Source organism: Aulonocara sp. 'chitande type north' Nkhata Bay, linkage group LG10 (assembly GCF_057382095.1).
Source record: "Aulonocara sp. 'chitande type north' Nkhata Bay isolate Kocher_YH1m ecotype deep benthic linkage group LG10, A_spYH_male_GT1.1, whole genome shotgun sequence".
NCBI classification, from domain to species: Eukaryota; Metazoa; Chordata; class Actinopteri; order Cichliformes; family Cichlidae; genus Aulonocara; species Aulonocara sp. 'chitande type north' Nkhata Bay.
The window spans coordinates 6,676,176-6,694,132 of NC_141353.1; the positions used below are offsets into that span (position 1 = coordinate 6,676,176).

General features: G+C 38.1%; 2 protein-coding genes across 6 annotated transcripts in view; one reads left to right on the forward strand and one right to left on the reverse strand.

The window, feature by feature from the left end:
- ntm (neurotrimin) overlaps positions 1-17,957 on the reverse strand; it is a 480,597-nt gene that overhangs the window by 386,373 nt on the left and 76,267 nt on the right. The window lies entirely within an intron of this gene.
- On the forward strand, positions 328-5,804 carry LOC147320097 (uncharacterized). Of its 5 annotated transcripts, XM_086307914.1 has the most exons (7): positions 328-893; positions 1,137-1,726; positions 2,021-2,200; positions 2,978-3,032; positions 3,192-3,345; positions 4,437-4,515; positions 5,018-5,804. In XM_086307914.1, exons 1-7 carry the CDS (start codon positions 692-694, stop codon positions 5,057-5,059), a joined length of 1,302 nt encoding a protein of 433 aa, XP_086164040.1. In that variant the 5' UTR covers positions 328-691; the 3' UTR covers positions 5,060-5,804. The 5 variants fall into 5 exon arrangements, 4 of the variants coding, with proteins under 4 accessions (XP_086164040.1, XP_086164039.1, XP_086164041.1 ...); XR_015131210.1 differs by lacking the exons at positions 4,437-4,515; positions 5,018-5,804 and adding an exon at positions 2,569-2,710 and having other exon boundaries at positions 3,192-3,264; XM_086307913.1 differs by having other exon boundaries at positions 4,437-5,804.

Genomic DNA, 17,957 nt, shown 5'->3' on the forward strand with positions numbered 1-17,957 from the left:
CCTCCACAATAACAGAAATAGCAAATGAAATGAGAACTATAAGTGATATTCAACAGGAATATACTGTGGATGCACTAGCCTGTGAACTGGGGCAGTATGGTGTTCCAAGGGAGACTGTAACATCTCTTGGGAATAGTATATACGAGCAGAGCCCTATGCACAAGGCATTACATTCTTATTTTAAAAGGTGCATTAGGGCAAGTAAGAACTTCATAAATGTAACCAAGTCTCTGGCTGAACGGCACCAGTTGCTTCAGGCTTATCAGTCTTGTGGTACCTTGTTTCGTTCCCAGGTTCATGTCTCAGACTCAACACGGTTCTATCCAGAGCTCTATGACCAGAACATAAAGACAGTGGTTGGAGAATTTGATTTGAACTCAAGTAACTCAGTTGTCACAGAGAGTGTGCAGGTTAAAGGCACTACATATGCAAATGGAATGCTGAGCTACGCAAAAGGACTACTGCAGTTAGGACAAATAGCAAGCATTTTTGTAAAAAATGAAACTACTGTCCTACTTTTGCTTCGAGGGAAAACTGCCAGCTGGATACCTGATCTTGGACTCTATGAACTTGATGAAAATGCTTCTGACCTGTTCAGTTGCCATGATTTGAACAAACTTGATGATTATCATCCACTTTATTCTTACCAGAGAGGTACTCGGTGGCTCATTCCTCTTAAACACACACCAACATGGAACTTGTGAAAAACTATGTCAAGAAAGCAATGCCATCGCTCAGTAGCGATCAGATGGATACACTCATGGCTAAACTGGAGGAATTAGGAGTTCTCTCTGTAGATGACCTGAGCCTTGTGGACCCGGAGGACATTAAAGACACTCTGCCATTCATTCAGTGCAAAAGATTCGTCAGAGCTGTCAAAGCATTGGAAGCAGGTGAGTTTTTGCCCCTCTGTTTTAATGCAAGTTTTCTGAAACTACAAAGGTTTATTCCAAAAATGTAAAAAAAAGTTGCCATCAGCTGTACATGGCAATAATTACTCTATAATTGGTTTTCATAATTAGGTCCATTTGTATTCCTGGTTGACCCAAACTGGACATTGAGGACCAATGTATTAATTGATTTGCAACAATTGTGATGTGTTTAATTTATGGAGATGTTTGTCATGTCATCCATAGATTCACAAACTCCACCGCAGTTCACCCGGCCTGGCCCCTCATCAACACCTGAACCACAGAGGTTTCAGCTGCCCTCAACACCACCTGAGACAGCCGACTCCCCATCCCAAGACACATATTCTGTACCATGGCACAAATTTCCCTCAAAAGTCATGGATGAGTTGCGTGAAAAAAAGTACATAATGGGGAAAGACAGACGAGAGATGGTTCGGATCGTCGCTGAAGATTACCTCCATAAACACCCAGGAAGACCTGGTAGACAAAAGCTGAGGGAACTCGCCAGTATGATTGTAGGACAATATCCTGCCTCCTTCAAGCTGACAGAGCCGTTTGGAAACAAACCTTTTGCAAAAGATGGTTCTGAAACTCTCTTTCGTCAGCTGGAACACAGAATTGAAAATATGAAGAGGCCACAAAGCTCACTGAAGAGGCAAGCAGGGGGTGAAAATTCAACAAAGAAAAGGCCCAGGAATTCAGATCTGTATGGATGTGTGGCGTGGGATCCAATCATTGAGGGGGCCGTGTGTAGAGAAGACCTGCTGTCTAAACGAGATGAGTTGAAACGTGCCTTTCAAACCCAGGATCTTCAGGTGGGTCTGCAATCATCCATTACAGATACAGAAAGCTTTATTAATCCTCGAAGGGCAATTCGGTTCCTACAGTCCACCATCTAGACATACAACCATTCACACAGCAATAGTATATAGCAGGAGTAATGCGATAAGGTCTGGGTCCAAGTACAATTTAGGACACATTGTGAAATTGTAGATCGTCTGTAGATCACTATGCCCATAGTCAATTGAAATTGATACCCCGTTTTATTATTTTAATTGGTTAGTTTGACTAACTGTTTGACTGTTTGTCTAACTGCCTCATATCTTTAGGAGTCATCTGTTCGAAAATTGATGACTGAAACATATCCCATTCAGCGTGAAATCCTCAACGATGATGATACCACTATTGCCGTTGTAAAGGACGAGTGGCCGTTCCTGTTTGAAGTTCCTCACCTGTTTGATCATGCATCTAAACTCCTTGGCTTCTCTGTACAAAACAAGCTGGCACAGGTGTGTTGTTATTGTTATTATTATGATTGTGCTGTGCTGCTCCATATGGAGAGAATTTTGTCTTTATTAATCAATCAGAAAAAGATTTGCAACCAAAAAGAGAGTTGAGACCAAAAAAGATAAACTGGCAACCAATCAAATAGAATAACTTGGATGAACAATCAAATGGAATAGATTTGAGACCAAAAATCAGGAAGTGACAACCAAAAAAGCAGGACATTTGAGATCAAAACAGAACAGGTTGCAAATGAAAATGAAATAATTCATTTTTATTTTTATTTTTTTCAAAATTCTCTCCATAGCTCCAAACGAAAATGAGTGTTAGTCTTATGTACTTGTACAAAATTAACACCTTGAACCTTGAACAGGAACTTTCCAAAAAAGAAAAGGGGATCAATGACTTCCTTGACTCCAAAGGGATGAAGATGGGCGAAGGTCCAATACAGCTCATCTGTGGCATTTCAAAAATACTTCAAGGAAGACTCTTATAAACTCTTCCACAAAAAAGAGGTAGATGTTGTAGATTTTAAACTGTGTGCAAGATAATTATTTGCATCCAGTGGTGAACCAAGTAACCAACCACAGTAGGAAGTATAGATTCCCCTAATTGTGCTGCTGATATTCTCTATAAACTCTCTATCTATAAACTATTTACATTAATGTTTGTGCATAATGGCTACCTCTGTCTGATGAAGACACTAGCAGATAGTCAATTTGCCAGCAGGTTTGTGTGCACTGGAAACATTAATTCATGTATCATGTCTGTCACCAAAACAGATCTCTGCAGATCCTGAAGTCGAACTCCCAGTGACCCCATGCATCCTAATCAGAGGTTTGTAGTTAAATCTTTTTTTGTATCCCAGCAAGCTGTTGTTAGCTGTTGTTATAAGCTGTTGTTGTGTCATATTTATTAAAGAAATGTTTTGCTTGCCTTAAAATATAGGATTTTTTTTTTTTTGTAAATGGTACATGGTTTTTATCTGTGTTTAAGGTGACCAGCAATTCAAGATTGCTGTTGATGGGTTACTTGTCAATGACCACATCACCTCTCCCATTGTGGCCTTGAGCTACGTCTTCTCCATGTTTTATGTCTGCAACGTCCAATACCCACCGGAGATGGCTTTTACTCTCGAATTCATGCAAAGGTAAGCACTCATTGTTTGGAAATACTTTGTAAATGTGACTTTGCCGTGCCTTTCTGCACCTGACCTGCTTTTTGTCAATCTACACTAAACCCGTTTGTCTGAGATGTACAAGCTCAAAATGTGTCGTCACATGCTGTGAGCTTTTAGATCAGCTGTTATTGGCTTATGATCCCCCTGAATATGGATTTGTTCAGAGATTTTGTAGCTCCCTGTTGAAGACTATTGTTGGAATAAATGTGTCATATCTTTTTAAAGGGCAGGTAACAGGCTTTTTGCTTTAAATAGTGTCCTAAGTCAATCAATAACAAAACAAACATAACATGATTCTAGTTGGGAAATGGAGCAAAAACATATTTTTCTCAGAATGGATTGTTGACACAAAATTCGTTTGAGCTATCTCTTTAAAACCATTAGCACCTGAGACCAGGTTATGTCAGTGGTGGTCAAACCTTTTCATGTCAAAGACACACAAACTGAAATTTATTTGGCTGCAGACCCCAAACTCAAAATATGTTGTTCCAGGGACCCCCCCCCCCCCCGAAGGAAAGACTAAACATATTAATTTAAAAAATACTACATAGTGGATTCATGCCCAAATGTTAATACTTGTACTGATGTGTAACGTGCACTGAATGTCACAGTTTCTCCACTCCATGTTTGAATAACCCCCAGGACAGTCCGTGTTCAAATGTGCTGTTACACCTTTTGATAGGACAATGTCAACTGTGTTTTCTATCCCCTTCTGTGTTCTGTGCATTTATAATATCCCTGCATACACATTGAGGATGCATGCTGTCATGTGTTGGTGATAAGCAGACTTCTCACCCTTGCAAACATTTCTGTATATGCGCAGTGTGAATGCATGTGTCTTGAAAAGACAAAGGAAGAGATAAGCTTAGCCACTGGCACCAGCACCACAACAACATTGGGTTCTAGACAGATGGTCAACTAGAATGATAGAGAGGTTCACACATAGGGGCATATTGAAGAAAACAAATGTAGGATTTTATTGAACTGCTCCACTCCTGTCAAGCCACACTACATGTGCAAACTTTGTCTGCATATCACTATTGTTTTGTTTTTTTCCTCAGAGTTTTCTTTGGGGTCAATCCTGAGCGAGGCTCCAAGGCAGAGAAGAAGGGGAAGAAACGGCACTTCATTCCTCCACAGGTGTGCAAGCTGGTTTCTCAGCTGAAGGAATTTGAATGCAAGCAGAAGGAATCTGAATGGGCCATTTGAGTTGTTCTCAGAGCTCAGAAAATACCTTTTTGGACTGAATGTACACACACACACACACACACACACACACAAAGGCGAATCCAAAAACATGGGGCTTGGGAGTAGAAATACAGATTTTTACAGTATTAGGTGAGTTCAGATGTTTTAACTAGATGCCCACAACACACATGCTGCAGTTTCAAATCCCCCATGTTAAGGGGGAGGGAAGGTGGGCGATATTTGTCATTCCAGTTAAGCTTTTCCTGTCATTGTGGAGTTGGAGGTGTAAGTTTTAATTTTTTTTTAGTTTTAAGTTGTTTTAAGAGTTTTAAAAATCTCTTTATGGCATGTTGCACAGTCATCCTTCTAAGGTCATGGTTGTTATTGCTGCACTGATGTTTTATAGAAAAGTTGTATAATGTAATACTTCTAATGTTCTATTTGTTTTTTGTAGAAAGGTCAGCCACTGGTTGCAGAGCTCTGCCTGTCGGTGTGATATGTGGAGTTGGAGGTGTAGGTTTCTGCATCCTCCTGGAGGGGGCTCCTCATTTTGCACTGACAGGTGAGACAGCAACAGCAATGCTGGCAGTTTTATTGTCTTATTTTGTCATTGTATTTAACAAATTAATTTGTTATTAATGCCTGTCAGCCTGTGGATGCTAAAAAGTTGCTAGATTTGGCATCTCCCTGTTAAAGGACATGGCTGTACTTCTTTGAGAGAACAGCTGGTTTATGTATGTAAAATTTATCTGAATGTGAAGGTGATGTTCTGAATGTTTTAATGGTTGTAATGTAAATATTGCAAATCATTCACCACAAAAAGTGAAATCACTTTAAAGCACTGGCAGCTGTTAAAGGAAATAAATAATTGCTGTGATTCTACATTTGTGCTTTATTGATGGTAAACGGTATAGAGAATGGTACAGAATTAAACATTTTAGGATGACTGAAGTGTCCGTAAATGGTATGGATTGAGTACTTAAATAATACGGAATATTCCATTTTAGGTTTGATGGAACTGTCCGTAAATGGTAAAGAAAAAGTCAGGTAAATCTACGGAAATATCTGTTATAGGGTTTACGGAATTGTCTGTGCAATAACGCCGAAATTTATGGAAAATACGGAATTTTCCATTTTAGGTTTGACGGAAATGTCCGTCAATGGTACAGAAAAACTCGGGTAAATCTACAGAAATATCCGTTTTAAGGTTTACGGAAGTGCCCGTACAATAACGGAAAAAGTGCTGGTAATTAATTACCAGCACTTTTTCCGTTTTATAACGGAATTTTTTTTAACAGTGTAGGTATCTAAAAGCACCCCTAGTGGAAAAATTCAACTTTTAAATTATTTATCTTCCAGCTGCATTGGTATCATGTGTACCTATTGAATAACAGTTATTAAACAGGTGTAGTGTAGTGCCAAAATCCAGACTTAAAAAGGGGTATAAGTCTTCAATGGAATTGAGAACTTTTGAGTCAAGTTATCAAATCAAGTAATCAAAATGAACAAAAGCTCATTTGAGAAAGTTGCTGTTGGGTCTGCGCTTCCACAGGCCCCGCTGGTTTAGAGACTTATTCCCATTAACGAAGCAAGACGAACAGCTCAACTGGTTTTTCACATGCTAGCAAGGGAAGGATCTCAGAGCAGCCCTTCTGCCCTCGGTAACAGACCACTTCGAAGAACCAGCTTCCCCTGCAACCTTTTATTTCTGTTAAACACAGTTTCACAAACACCCATTGTAACCCCCCCACGGTTATAAAAGATAAGGCACTGGGTGTGTATGTGTGTGCATGCATGTGCACGTGAGTTTGTGTGTGTTTGTGTTTGGGGGTGCGTTTGTGTGACTTCCTGCTCACCAAAAGGGTCATAAAGGCAGGAAGTTTACTAAACAAGAAAACAGAACCTTCACATAGGACGTGCCTATAATAAAACACTACAGCCTCCCCCACCGTTAAACAGGCTGGGGAGGGCAATAGAAACAGGAGAATGTCTTTGATCATATAGTTTGAACCAAGACTTACAAATTTAACTACAATAACGGCAGCATTTAACACTTTGACTCTAACAGTTGTGAGTAAAAAAGAGACAGATGAAAGTAAAGAAGCACTAAGCCTTACTGGCACAGCAGAGAACATGAAGTCCACTTTAGCTTGGTGGGACTACATGATGCACCTTGAATAGCAAGCATGATAAGTTACAGAAGAGACAAAACACGAGTGGTAAAAATTCAAAGTGCTGATCAGCATCTTATTTTATTCAAGTGATCATTTGCTGTAATAACCAAAGAATATACTAAACATCTCAAACTCTTGTTTACGTGCACTTATTAATCACTATTAATGGTACCTTAAGTAATTGAAAGCAGCCCTGATAATGTATACTCAGGTTTGTGTTAAGAGATATTAAAGACCACTTCATTCTTGTCACACTTTAGTAACATTATTAGTGCTATGAATTTTACTTTCACGGATATTTTCTAGGGTGAATTAAACTTCCCTGAACATGGTGGGCAGATCAAAAGTATGAGTGGGTGAAGTGTACAGGATTCACAAGACACCTGAAAACTACGTAGATCAACTGATGTATTACAAGGTTGTATTTTAATTCACATGGCTCAATGGAAATGAACCGAGATATGCAGCAATTAGTCGTGATGAGAAAGCCAAGGTGATGGCCTGACAAAGACATTTCAATATTTTTCATTAATTAAATGTGTTTTATAGTTTTCATTTAGTTAATTCTGCAGTGATGATATACATATTGACTTTCACATTCATTTATACTCTGTTCTTATGTAGTTTTATGTAGTTGTATGTAGTTTTTTCATTTTATCACACAGCACTACAGAAAGAATATGTTGCATGTTCATTCCATTTTCTGTTGCATAAAAAAAATAATAATTTTCTCTTTTTTTTTTTCTTTTTTTTTTTTTCCTGTAGCAATCTGAATCCACTAAAGCTGTGATTTTAAAAGGTTTCTGTTCGGGGCCAGTGTATTCTGTATGAAGATAATGGGTGTTTTGACACACCTCTGGAGTTGGTTTCCATTAGCAGATGAGCAGACCTCCTGGGAGAGCTGACAATTGGGAGTGCCAGGTTGCTTGACAGGGTTATCAGTAGGCAGCCTGCAGCAGTTCCTTCACACTAATGCATTAGGTTATCACAAATGAAAAGCAGAAGAAGGTATGAGAAAGAAAACTCAAGATTGCGGAGACAGAGTTAGGAAAACTGCAACACAGCTTTATAATAATAACCAAATGAAGCTGTACTACATTTCTGTGTTTGTATAAATATATGTGACTCATAAACCTATTAACTTTCTGCAGGATACAAACGCCGGTTTAAAGACAGACTGGCAAATTGTGTCTTAATGTATTATACATGTTACTAAATGTAACTCCGTAGGATTATTGTCATTCTTCAAGGTCTTTAACCCAGTCTTTTTGAGTTGTTAGTTCATGTTTCGTTTTTGATTTTAGAACTATGAGCTTTCTTTATAGTTTATGTTCTGGCTTTATAGTTTTCACTTGGTGATCATTTGTTCATTTGTTTTTTTGAGTTTTGTGTTTTCATGACTTGCTTTTATTTGTAGTTGGGGTGTTTTTTTGTTAGTTCCCTTTTGTGATTTCTTTTTACTTCCTCAGCCATGTTCCTTGGGGTTTACGTTTTCTTATTCACTAGTGAAGGCTATCAGCCTGCCATTTGTAACCCATAGGTGTAGATTTTACAACGTTCACATTTGGTGGCACAGAAAGTATTAATAATTACAAGTTAATGCAACATTGCTATCCACATTAAGAATGCCTAAAAGGTCCCATATTGTTAAAAAGCATTTTAGGACAGAAAGTATGAGCTGTGAAAATCTGAAATTAGAAAGGCAATGGAAATTTTATTTATAGAGTATTAGCACATTTCATTATACTTAAATTCAATGTGCATAACACAAAAGATAAAAACATATAAACTTAAATAGGTTTACAATGTCAAGAAATCACAGGCTGCAAGAAGCTCCATAAGATCACCTTAGCAGCATTAGGACAAGACTTTCGGGGAACTTTTGGAGACAACTTGAAGCACATTTAGTTAGGTTAACTGTGTTACACTGGATAAAACAAGAAAAATCTTGACTGCTTGATATGATGGATGACAGGTAAAGCACATCCCGGTCCTCAGCTCCTCTAAAGTCCACAGCTTGAATTCCCAAATGACCCAGTCTTTCACTGGTTGTGGGACCATGTGGGATCAGGCTTGACCGCCAGCCTCTACTGACTACGTCACTACATACACTACATACATAATCCAAAAGGAGTACTTTTCTAATACAGTTTCTCAAATTATTCACAACACTGCTCCTTTCAAAGCCCACCAAAAGCATCTTGAAGAAACAGCAACAACTGATTCTATGACTGAGTTTCATGATCAACAGTGTCAAAGGCAACAGTGAGATCAGGCAGGACTAAGACTGAAACACTCCATTAATCAGTGTTGATCATTAATGATTTCAGTAAGAGCTAAACATTTTTTCTTTCAAATATTTTGCTGAAAAAAAACAAAAACACTAGAAAATGGTCTATAATTATCAATTACTAAGGGACGATTCATGGTCACCTGAACCAACCCTATGCTTTATCAAAAAGAGAGGTTTAAGCCTAATCTTAAAATTAGAGAGGGTGTCTATATCTTGAATCCAAACTAGAAGCTGGTTCCACAGAAGAGGGGCCTGAAAACTGAAGGCTCTGCCTCCCGTTCTACTTTTAAATACTCTAGGAACAACAAGTAAGCCTGCAGTGTGAGAGCGAGGTGCTCTAATGGGATGATATGGTACCACATAGTCATTGAGAAAAGACAGTGCCTAAATTACTCAAGAACTTGTATGTGAGGAGCAGGATTTTAAATTTGATTCTGGATTCAACAGGGAGCCAATGAAGGGAAGCAATATAGGAGAAATATGCTTTCTCTTTCTAGTCCCAGTCAGTACTCTTGCTGCAGCATTTTGAAGGCTTTTTAAGGGAGTTCTTAGGACATCCTGATAATAATGAATAGTAGTCCAGCAATAAACTCATGAACTCATTTTTCAGTGTCACTCTGAGACAGGATGTTTCTAGTTTTGGAGATATTGTGCAAATAGAAGAAAGCAGTCCTACATATTTGTTTAATATGTTCATTGAAGGACATATCCTGTGACCTGTTCAATTTATTCCTATTCAATGTTTTATTTCATATGAAATAAGTTCAAGGACTGTTTTGACATAGACTTCTATATGGCCAGAAGTCCATTAGAAACCACAGGTTGTTGTTTTTTTCTTTTTTTAACTAATGCTGGTTTAAGACATTTGCTTCACTTTTTAGCAGCAGCACAAATGTGTTTGCAACCAGCACTGAACACTGTGGCAATCAGGGCTTGAGATTATCCCCCAAGAGGACATTAAAGTGAAGGACAGGACAAGGTAAGTTGTACTGACAGCAAGAATTTTCCCAGCTTTGCAGTGTTTCTTAAAAAGACTGACTGACTCACTCAGTTTACCACTGAATGAAGTTACAGCAAAACTGAATATACATATATCCATTACTTTATCTTGATTTGGGAGAAATATGTTTAGAGCTATTTGATCATTGCCATTATTATTTTCTGCATGTCTGCTCTGTGCAAAGTCATCTTTTATCTTCACAATCAGCTTCAGAATCAGAATGCTTAATTAATCCCAGAGGAAATGATGTCACAGTTGCTCCAAGACAGTGAAAAATAACTAAACTAAATTAAATAATACCATATATTACAAAGTTACAAAATATAACAAAAGAGCTCCAATAAATACAAATAGTTCTCATTATAAATATCCCAGCATATTGCACAAAATTAATGTTTGACACTGAGGTGCCCTTCTTATCATATTAACTGCAGTTTTCTCTAAAGAGCATGTAATATTAAGGGTTGTACAATTATTGCACAAGTTGATTATAATGGAATCTGTTTTGACAGGGTCCACCTTTGGAGTAAAGAGTATGACCTGACAGTATTAACATCTTCCACAATACAGATGCACACACACAAACACAGTGGCAAAGGGAATAGTCCGTATTCTAAAACATCTAATTTGTGACCAGAGCTGTATTATAGTGCTTATGTACGCAAAATATACATGTTGGCCAAAAGCAGATTCTCTTTGTTGGATTCACTTAGGAAGTTGAAAGCAAGTACTGCATAAAGGCCTTAAAAGAAGGTGATGCACCTTCAATTTTATGATACCTGTGTAAGTTGTGGGACTATTTTGAGTTTTTGTTAGCTTTGTATTTTTGACAATCTTTCATTAATCTTTCTGTTTCATTATTCTGTACTGGTTTCAGTTCCCCGTTTATATCAGTTTTTTACACCTATATTTCAATGTGGTATGAATCAGTTGATGAAAATATAAACTTGTTGATTTCTCCCACAATTTTGTTTGTTTTCACACAGAGACCAATCCAAGTGAACTCCAAGTGAACCAAAATGCGGTATTACAAACCACAACAGAATGTTCAGTCTGCTTTCTTTCCATCAAAGAAAATACAGGAAGATGGTGCTTCGTCCTGGGCTATTGTGGAACAAAGAGGATTTACAGTCATTTCACATTTGCACATCTATATTATCTTCCCACATTGCTATGTTTTTTTTTTTAACTCAAACTTGTAATGCCACTGGTAGGTGGTTCAGATTCACACCATTAAACAAACTACTCTAGAGTTCATTTGGAATCATACAGAGACTAAACACAGGAGTTTTTTGTGTTGTGGTTTCATACTGTCTTGTTGGTTTCAGCCTGGTTCACTAATCCCTATCCCCTCATTATCCTCTGTGTGTATGTATTTCAGTCTTCCCATGTAGAGTGAGTTTTCAGTGTACACAGTGGTATTCACAATGAACAAATATGTTACTTGCTGCTGTGGAGAACAGAGCAACCAGTTAACAACAGCTCCTGTCACCCACACTTTTGGTTTCAAGATGTCTACTTGCCAAATGAATATGACTTACCAGTAAATAAAACTGGAACTATGTAAACTATGTAAATAAAACTGAACTTGCAAGTGATATGATTATTATTATTATTCAGTTGTACTGGAATATTGGACATAACTTGGCCTCAGTCTAAGCTGTAATGGCAACAGGTTTATGGTGTGGGATTTTTTTTCAGGAGTTGGGCCCTTTATTTCCTTTTTTATTATTCTGTAATGGTTTCAGTTCCCTGTAATGCTTTACGATGCCATAAATATTTTGGACAATTTCATGCGTTCAACTTTGTGGGAACAGTTTGGGGGTGGCCCCCTCCTGCTCTGACGTGATAATCATATCATATTACATATACAGACAGCAATACTGATGGTTTAGTTCTCACCAAAAATGGCTGAGCACTGAGTCAGAAAATTTTGGGCCGAATGCAGGTCCCAAGGGGCAAATGGTAGAGTTAGTCACAGCACAAGGTTTGTTGGGGTTTTTTTTTGTTTTTGCTTTTCAAGCTAGAGGTCAATTAGGTATGCTAAAGAGTCTGGGCACCAGTTCTCCCTGCAGCTTATCTGTATTCTGCACTTAAATCCATGGCCAATCTCAGAGTCATCCCGCGTCCCTGCTCTGAGCATAATATGGAATGAGTGGGAGAGTTGAGGAGGGTGAAAAGGAGGGAAAATGTTCTTTTATCCTGTGTGCCTTAATAGCAGAAAAGAAACATTCTCTTTCCATCTTAGCTCTTCTTTCTTCTTTATGAAGAGTGCATTTAGGTGTATACATATACTGTAGGTGTATTGGAAGAAAATGGCTGGCAGCTGGAATTGGATGAACAAATGTCAACTAAGTGTTACACTGTCACGCTATGATATAAGATCCGACATTGCAAGAACTACTAAATTTATATACAAACAAAAGGACAGTAGTCCAAAATTATATTATTATTATATAGTATATTATTATATATTACTATATTATCCATCCATCCATTCGCTTCCGCTTATCCTTTTCAGGGTCGCGGGGGGCGCTGGAGCCTATCCCAGCTGTCATAGGGCGAGAGGCGGGGTACACCCTGGACAGGTCGCCAGTCTGTCGCAGGGCTAACACATAGGGACAGACAACCATTCACACTCACTTGCACATTCACACCTAGTGGCAATTTGGGTTATCCAATTAACCTATCCCCACAAGCTGCATGTCTTTGGACAGTGGGAGGAAGCCGGAGTACCCGGAGAGAACCCACTATTACTATATTACTATTTTACTATTATTGTTCTGAGGCATTTTGATAAGATGCTGCCTTTAGCCAGTGAAGAAGTATTTTTAGTCAGAATCTGTCACTTCATTCATTTGATCATTACCAGCAATGTTTTCCAGAGATTTCCCCAGATTGTAGGTGTTAGGGTACTCAAGTGACTTGATGCAAACACCCTGTTATTTAATCTGTTATGTTACTCAAGGCCAGTTCATTACCCTTTACTGTCAGTCTCAATTTTTTGATGGGGCTGAGGTGTTCCTGACGAAAAATCAAAGCTAACCTACAACATGTTCCAAAACATAGATAGGGCTAAGCTACAGAACATCAGTTTTAGGTCCTAGAGGTTGAATTAGGAACATGTACTATACATGTAATGTACGTGTACATGAAATCGTGATGATTGATCGGAACATCTCTGTATAACATCTCATGTATACGGAGACTTTTTTATACACATGCACATTGGGGGGCAGGGGGTATCTATTTGTTATTGACAGTTCTTAGTTTGGTTTTTAACATTATTCTAGTGCTTTAGTTAGTGCAGGCTGACTTCTACTTTGTTTCTATGATCATTTCCACATTCTGAGTTTTCAGATTCTGTTTTGTGTTCATTCATTTTCTGCTATGAGTTGTGTGTGTGTGTGTGTGTGTGTGTGGGGGGGGGGGGGGGGGGGGTGTCAGGCTGCTTCTTTTCTGTTTGCTTGTTTTTCCCACAACTGAGACACTTTTGTGTCTCAACGTAGACTCTTTTCTGTTGCAGTTGTGGGTCTTTCTTGCCAGCCCTTAAGAGCACAATCTGACCAATATAGACCCATCAGATTCTGCTTTATCCACTGAGGAGTTAGAAACAGTATTGTCGATGTGTCTGGTGATTTTCTCCCACATGTATCCGTCCACAAATTTGTGTGTCAAGATTGTGTCTTAATGACTTTCAGGCAACAGGTATAATTTGGAGGACAAAATTTTCGTTTCCATCATGTAGTCTACCTCAGCCCTATTCCTAGTCCCCGGCATCTAAGCCCTGTCTCTCCTGTGTTCTTTCTCAGATCGTCTGTTTCTCTTTGTGAGTTGCCTGTTTTTTTCTATTGCCTTTTATTGTGGATTTTTCTGAGCTTTTTAAACATCCTTAATAAAAGGGTCATCTTTTGTTTCCCTGTACCTGTGAATCTACTTGCTTTTATGTTGCTTTTTTTATTCTACTGTGTACAGTGTCCTTGAGTGTTCTGAAAGGCACTTTCAAATAAAATGTATTATTATTATTATTATTATTATTATTATTATTATTATTATTATTATTATTATTTTATTATTATTAATCTAAGAATGCAGAAGAATGTGTGGCTAGTGTACATCATCAAATTAAACATCAAAACTGGATAATGAGAAGAAGAAATGTACTGAAAGGAATATATCTGAGAAAGCTGAGAAAAACTAAAAAAAATAAGACTCAATTTTATTTTAATTCATGTCTTATATGAATAGTAATAACTTTCACACACTTTTGCTTTTAACACTCTTTTGTACCCAAGAAATAAATAAAGAATTTAATCAAAACACAGCCCCAGAAAGGACTTTGACTAGCATGTCAATATGTGCCGTCAAGAGTTCCAGGCTAAACATCAATATGTGATGAGATAGCAGTGATCATATGGGTGAGTCTCTCTCACCCCAGCCGGTAGAGGGCCCATCCCTCCCTGAGCTTGGTTCTGCCAGAGGATTCTTCCTGTTAAAAGGGAGTTTTTCCTTCCCACTGTCGCCAAGGTGCTTGCTCATAGAGGTCATATGGTTGTTGGGTTTTTCTCTGTATGTATTATTCTAAGGTCTACCTTACAATATAAAGCATGATGAGTCGACGGTTGTTTTTTTGAAGTAACTCCTCTATTTTCTGGTTTCTGCTAAATTACTTTTCTGCTAAAGGTAGTTGTGCAACTGTGACCTACAGTTGTATCTACAGTTTGCTGCTGGTGATGAGTCAAAATACACTGAAATAGAGCAGCTTGGTGCTTTATTTTAGCCTTACAAAATTTTGTATAGAAATGTAATGCTCCATGTATCATCTGATATATTATGCGATATCTGATATATCAAATTTAGATTTCTGAGCAGTCCTTATCTTTGAAAATATTTTTTTTGTTTGACATCTCTAAGCGTGTCAGATTTACTTATTTCTTATGTTGCCTGGAAAATACAATAACTGTAAATTGGCTAGCAAGATACAATGCCAAACTACCCAAAGAAGGCTGAATTTGATTTTTTTTTTAAGTTTGCATTTGAAATGACCTCCCACTCAAATGTTACTCCATTTATCCTCACACCTGACAGGCACTCAACAATATTCTATATTAATCTACCTATCGGATTTAATTGCTCATTTTCTGAAGGCACCAAAATGCCTTTCGAGCCTATTTTAACCTCTGTATATAACCGTGCATCTAAAATGTTAAAGAAATCATACAGATGGGAGGATAGCCTTGACTTAAGGATTATTTTGGAAATGCTCAGATTTATGCAGCTGTACATGCATTTAGCTGTAAAGGTATTTATTCTGATCTACCTTTCACCCATCAGTATTCTACTCTATGTAATACACCTACTCTCAGCATTTGTATCCGACATGTATCATCATTAGGGATGGGTATCGTTTAGGTTTTATCCGATACCGGTGCCAAATCGGTACTTTTGAAACGGTGCCAGTGCTTAAACGGTGCTCAAACCGGTGCTTAAAGAATGGAGAACACAAACTTTGTCCAAAAACCTCTCATGTTCAGCTGTTTTTTTTTTTTTTTTTTTGTAAAAAGATAACAATGTTAGCCTTTTCTGCAGCTATGGGGCATATATGGTATCACTCTTGGCTGGAAGCAGTGCTTAAACAATGGAAAAAAAACACAAACTTTGTCCAAAAACCTCTCATGTTCAGCTGTTTCCCACTTTTTCTTTGGTCATTTTAGCCTTTTTGGCCAGGGTGAAGGGAGTATCTGCCATCAAACAAGAGGACAGCCGCATGTAGCTATGATGATGTTTGCTAGTTCACCTTACATGCATTAATGTAATAACGTGGTTAGCCTACTCAACGTAAATTACACCCGAACAACATTAAGCGACTCACGCAGAGAAGAACGGCTTCTGCTGCCATCATCATCCTCATCATTTCTGCTACACTGGCAGGGCTAGGGGCCAGGACTCTATTCTTCGGGTTTTTGGGGGATGTTGCTCCGGGTCCGATAACTGGCAACCCACCCGACGTGCACGGTGTGAGGTCTCGCAGCAAGCTATCAAATACGGCGCATTTCTCGGCTTTTAAAAAAAACGCTATGCGTCGCCAGGTGTTTCATCGGATTTGAGGTGTTACCTCCTTTGACAGTATCACAGTATCACCTTAAAGCACTTGTTGCTGCTGAGTTTGCATCTTTTGCTGTGAAGTACAGCCAGACTTTTGACCGCTTCGCCTTGGACATTTTTAATCTGTAGCTCTGCTCTAACTGAACGTACGTACCTGGCCCCGCCTACTATCCTGGGAAACGTAAAATGATTGGCTAGAAGTGTATCACAGCTCAGGAAAAAAAAAGCACCGAAATAAAGCACCGAAATGTGCGCTGCTTTTCGGTCTGGTTACTACCGTTTATGTCAGAACCGGTGCCATCATGGCACCGGACACCGGTACCCATCCCTAATCATCATAGTGAGTCCAAAAGAAAATTGTTCAAAAAAACCAGCTGGTGGAAGGAAGTGGGTTTTTTTCCATACCTGCCAGTAAGATATGGGGTATTCCCATATTGGTACCTCAAAGGAATTCTTTTTTATCTTTTTCACTCAGACTGGGAGTCAATCAGCACTTGCTTTATGCTTGCTTTGTATATTAGGATTTATCAGTATGTGCATGTAGGCATTTTGCACTGACCCGAGGACTTTTAGCAAATAGAGTCACAAAATAAACAATAATAAGAAAAGTAACTTTAAATAAATGGCAATGGTTTAAAAGGGTGGTAGATCACAAACTGTATGCAGAGACATAAAATGGTTTTAAGTGTTGCATATGAATAAAGTTGTAGATGGACAGGGGCGTGTTTAGCCCATTTTTGGGGGTGCTGAAGCCCCCCAAAATGAATCAAAGCACCCACAAAGAGTACTTTTTCATTAGTGATCTTAATAGTATTTTTTTTTATATTAATGTAATTTTTTCATCTAATTGAATACAATCTATTTGTGTATGATTGTGTCCAAATTGATTGAGTCCAAAGAGGGAGGGGGGAAAGAGGGGAACGTGAGGAGAAAGTACAAGGTCAGGAAGAACCATGTAAGAAAACAGACAGGGAATAGTGACAGGCAAAACAGAAACTGTTAAACTGACAAAGAAAAAAAAACTAATTTTACTCACACAATCTGGAAGTTGTGTCCTCCCTATATTAAAGCTGCTATACAGAATCTGCAAAACAAACTGGGTTGAAACATTTTTTGAATCCCTTTAACAACATTCCAACATAACATTATCATTGATTGGGGAGATTAAAATTTATGATATATATTTAATGTGGTTGAGCCACAACTCTACTTAAACCTCAGCCAGTAATAGGTAGGCCAACTTTTGGACCATCTAGTTGTCTGTATGTCTGCTGCAGTACATGCACTACATTTGCACACTATCAGAAAATGCCAAACAGGTGGAGTGAGGAACTGTAAAGAGAAGCAGAGTGCTCTGTTTATATTCTAAAAATGTTTTAAGCTAGCTTGTTTCAAAGATTCTGTACAGCAGCTTTTCCAAAAGCACACATACACTTATCAGTGTTTCTCAAACATTTTACAGTGTGTACCACCTGAGAAAATGTCAAGCTCTCCCAAGTACCACTATGAAAGCATGAAACTCATAAATCTTGCAACACAAAATTAGTATTAGTAAATTAGTACAATTAGTATATGCAGTAAAGATTTTTTCATACATTGTATACATTGTACCATAGGCAAATTCCCCTCCATTTTTACAATTTCTTTTATTAATATTTTGTACATTTCTACATTTCAAGGACTCTTCTGTTTTTGGAGTATATTTTTTATGTATCTGTATTTTATTATACATACACATTAAAAGTGAATCTCTTTCCAAAAAATGCACTCAGTTTACTTTTTACTCACTATGAGCATCATTCATTATTCTCCCCCAGCAATT

What these genes read in the sequence shown, in the direction of transcription:
- LOC147320097 (XM_086307913.1), top strand. Translation starts at nt 692, where the DNA reads ATGGAACTTGTGAAAAACTATGTCAAGAAAGCAATGCCATCGCTCAGT. An exon ending in TTCAAACCCAGGATCTTCAG is followed by an intron (nt 1,727 to 2,020) that starts GTGGGTCTGCAA and finishes TCATATCTTTAG; the next exon opens with GAGTCATCTGTTCGAAAATT. An exon ending in ACTCTCGAATTCATGCAAAG is followed by an intron (nt 3,346 to 4,436) that starts GTAAGCACTCAT and finishes TTTTTTCCTCAG; the next exon opens with AGTTTTCTTTGGGGTCAATC.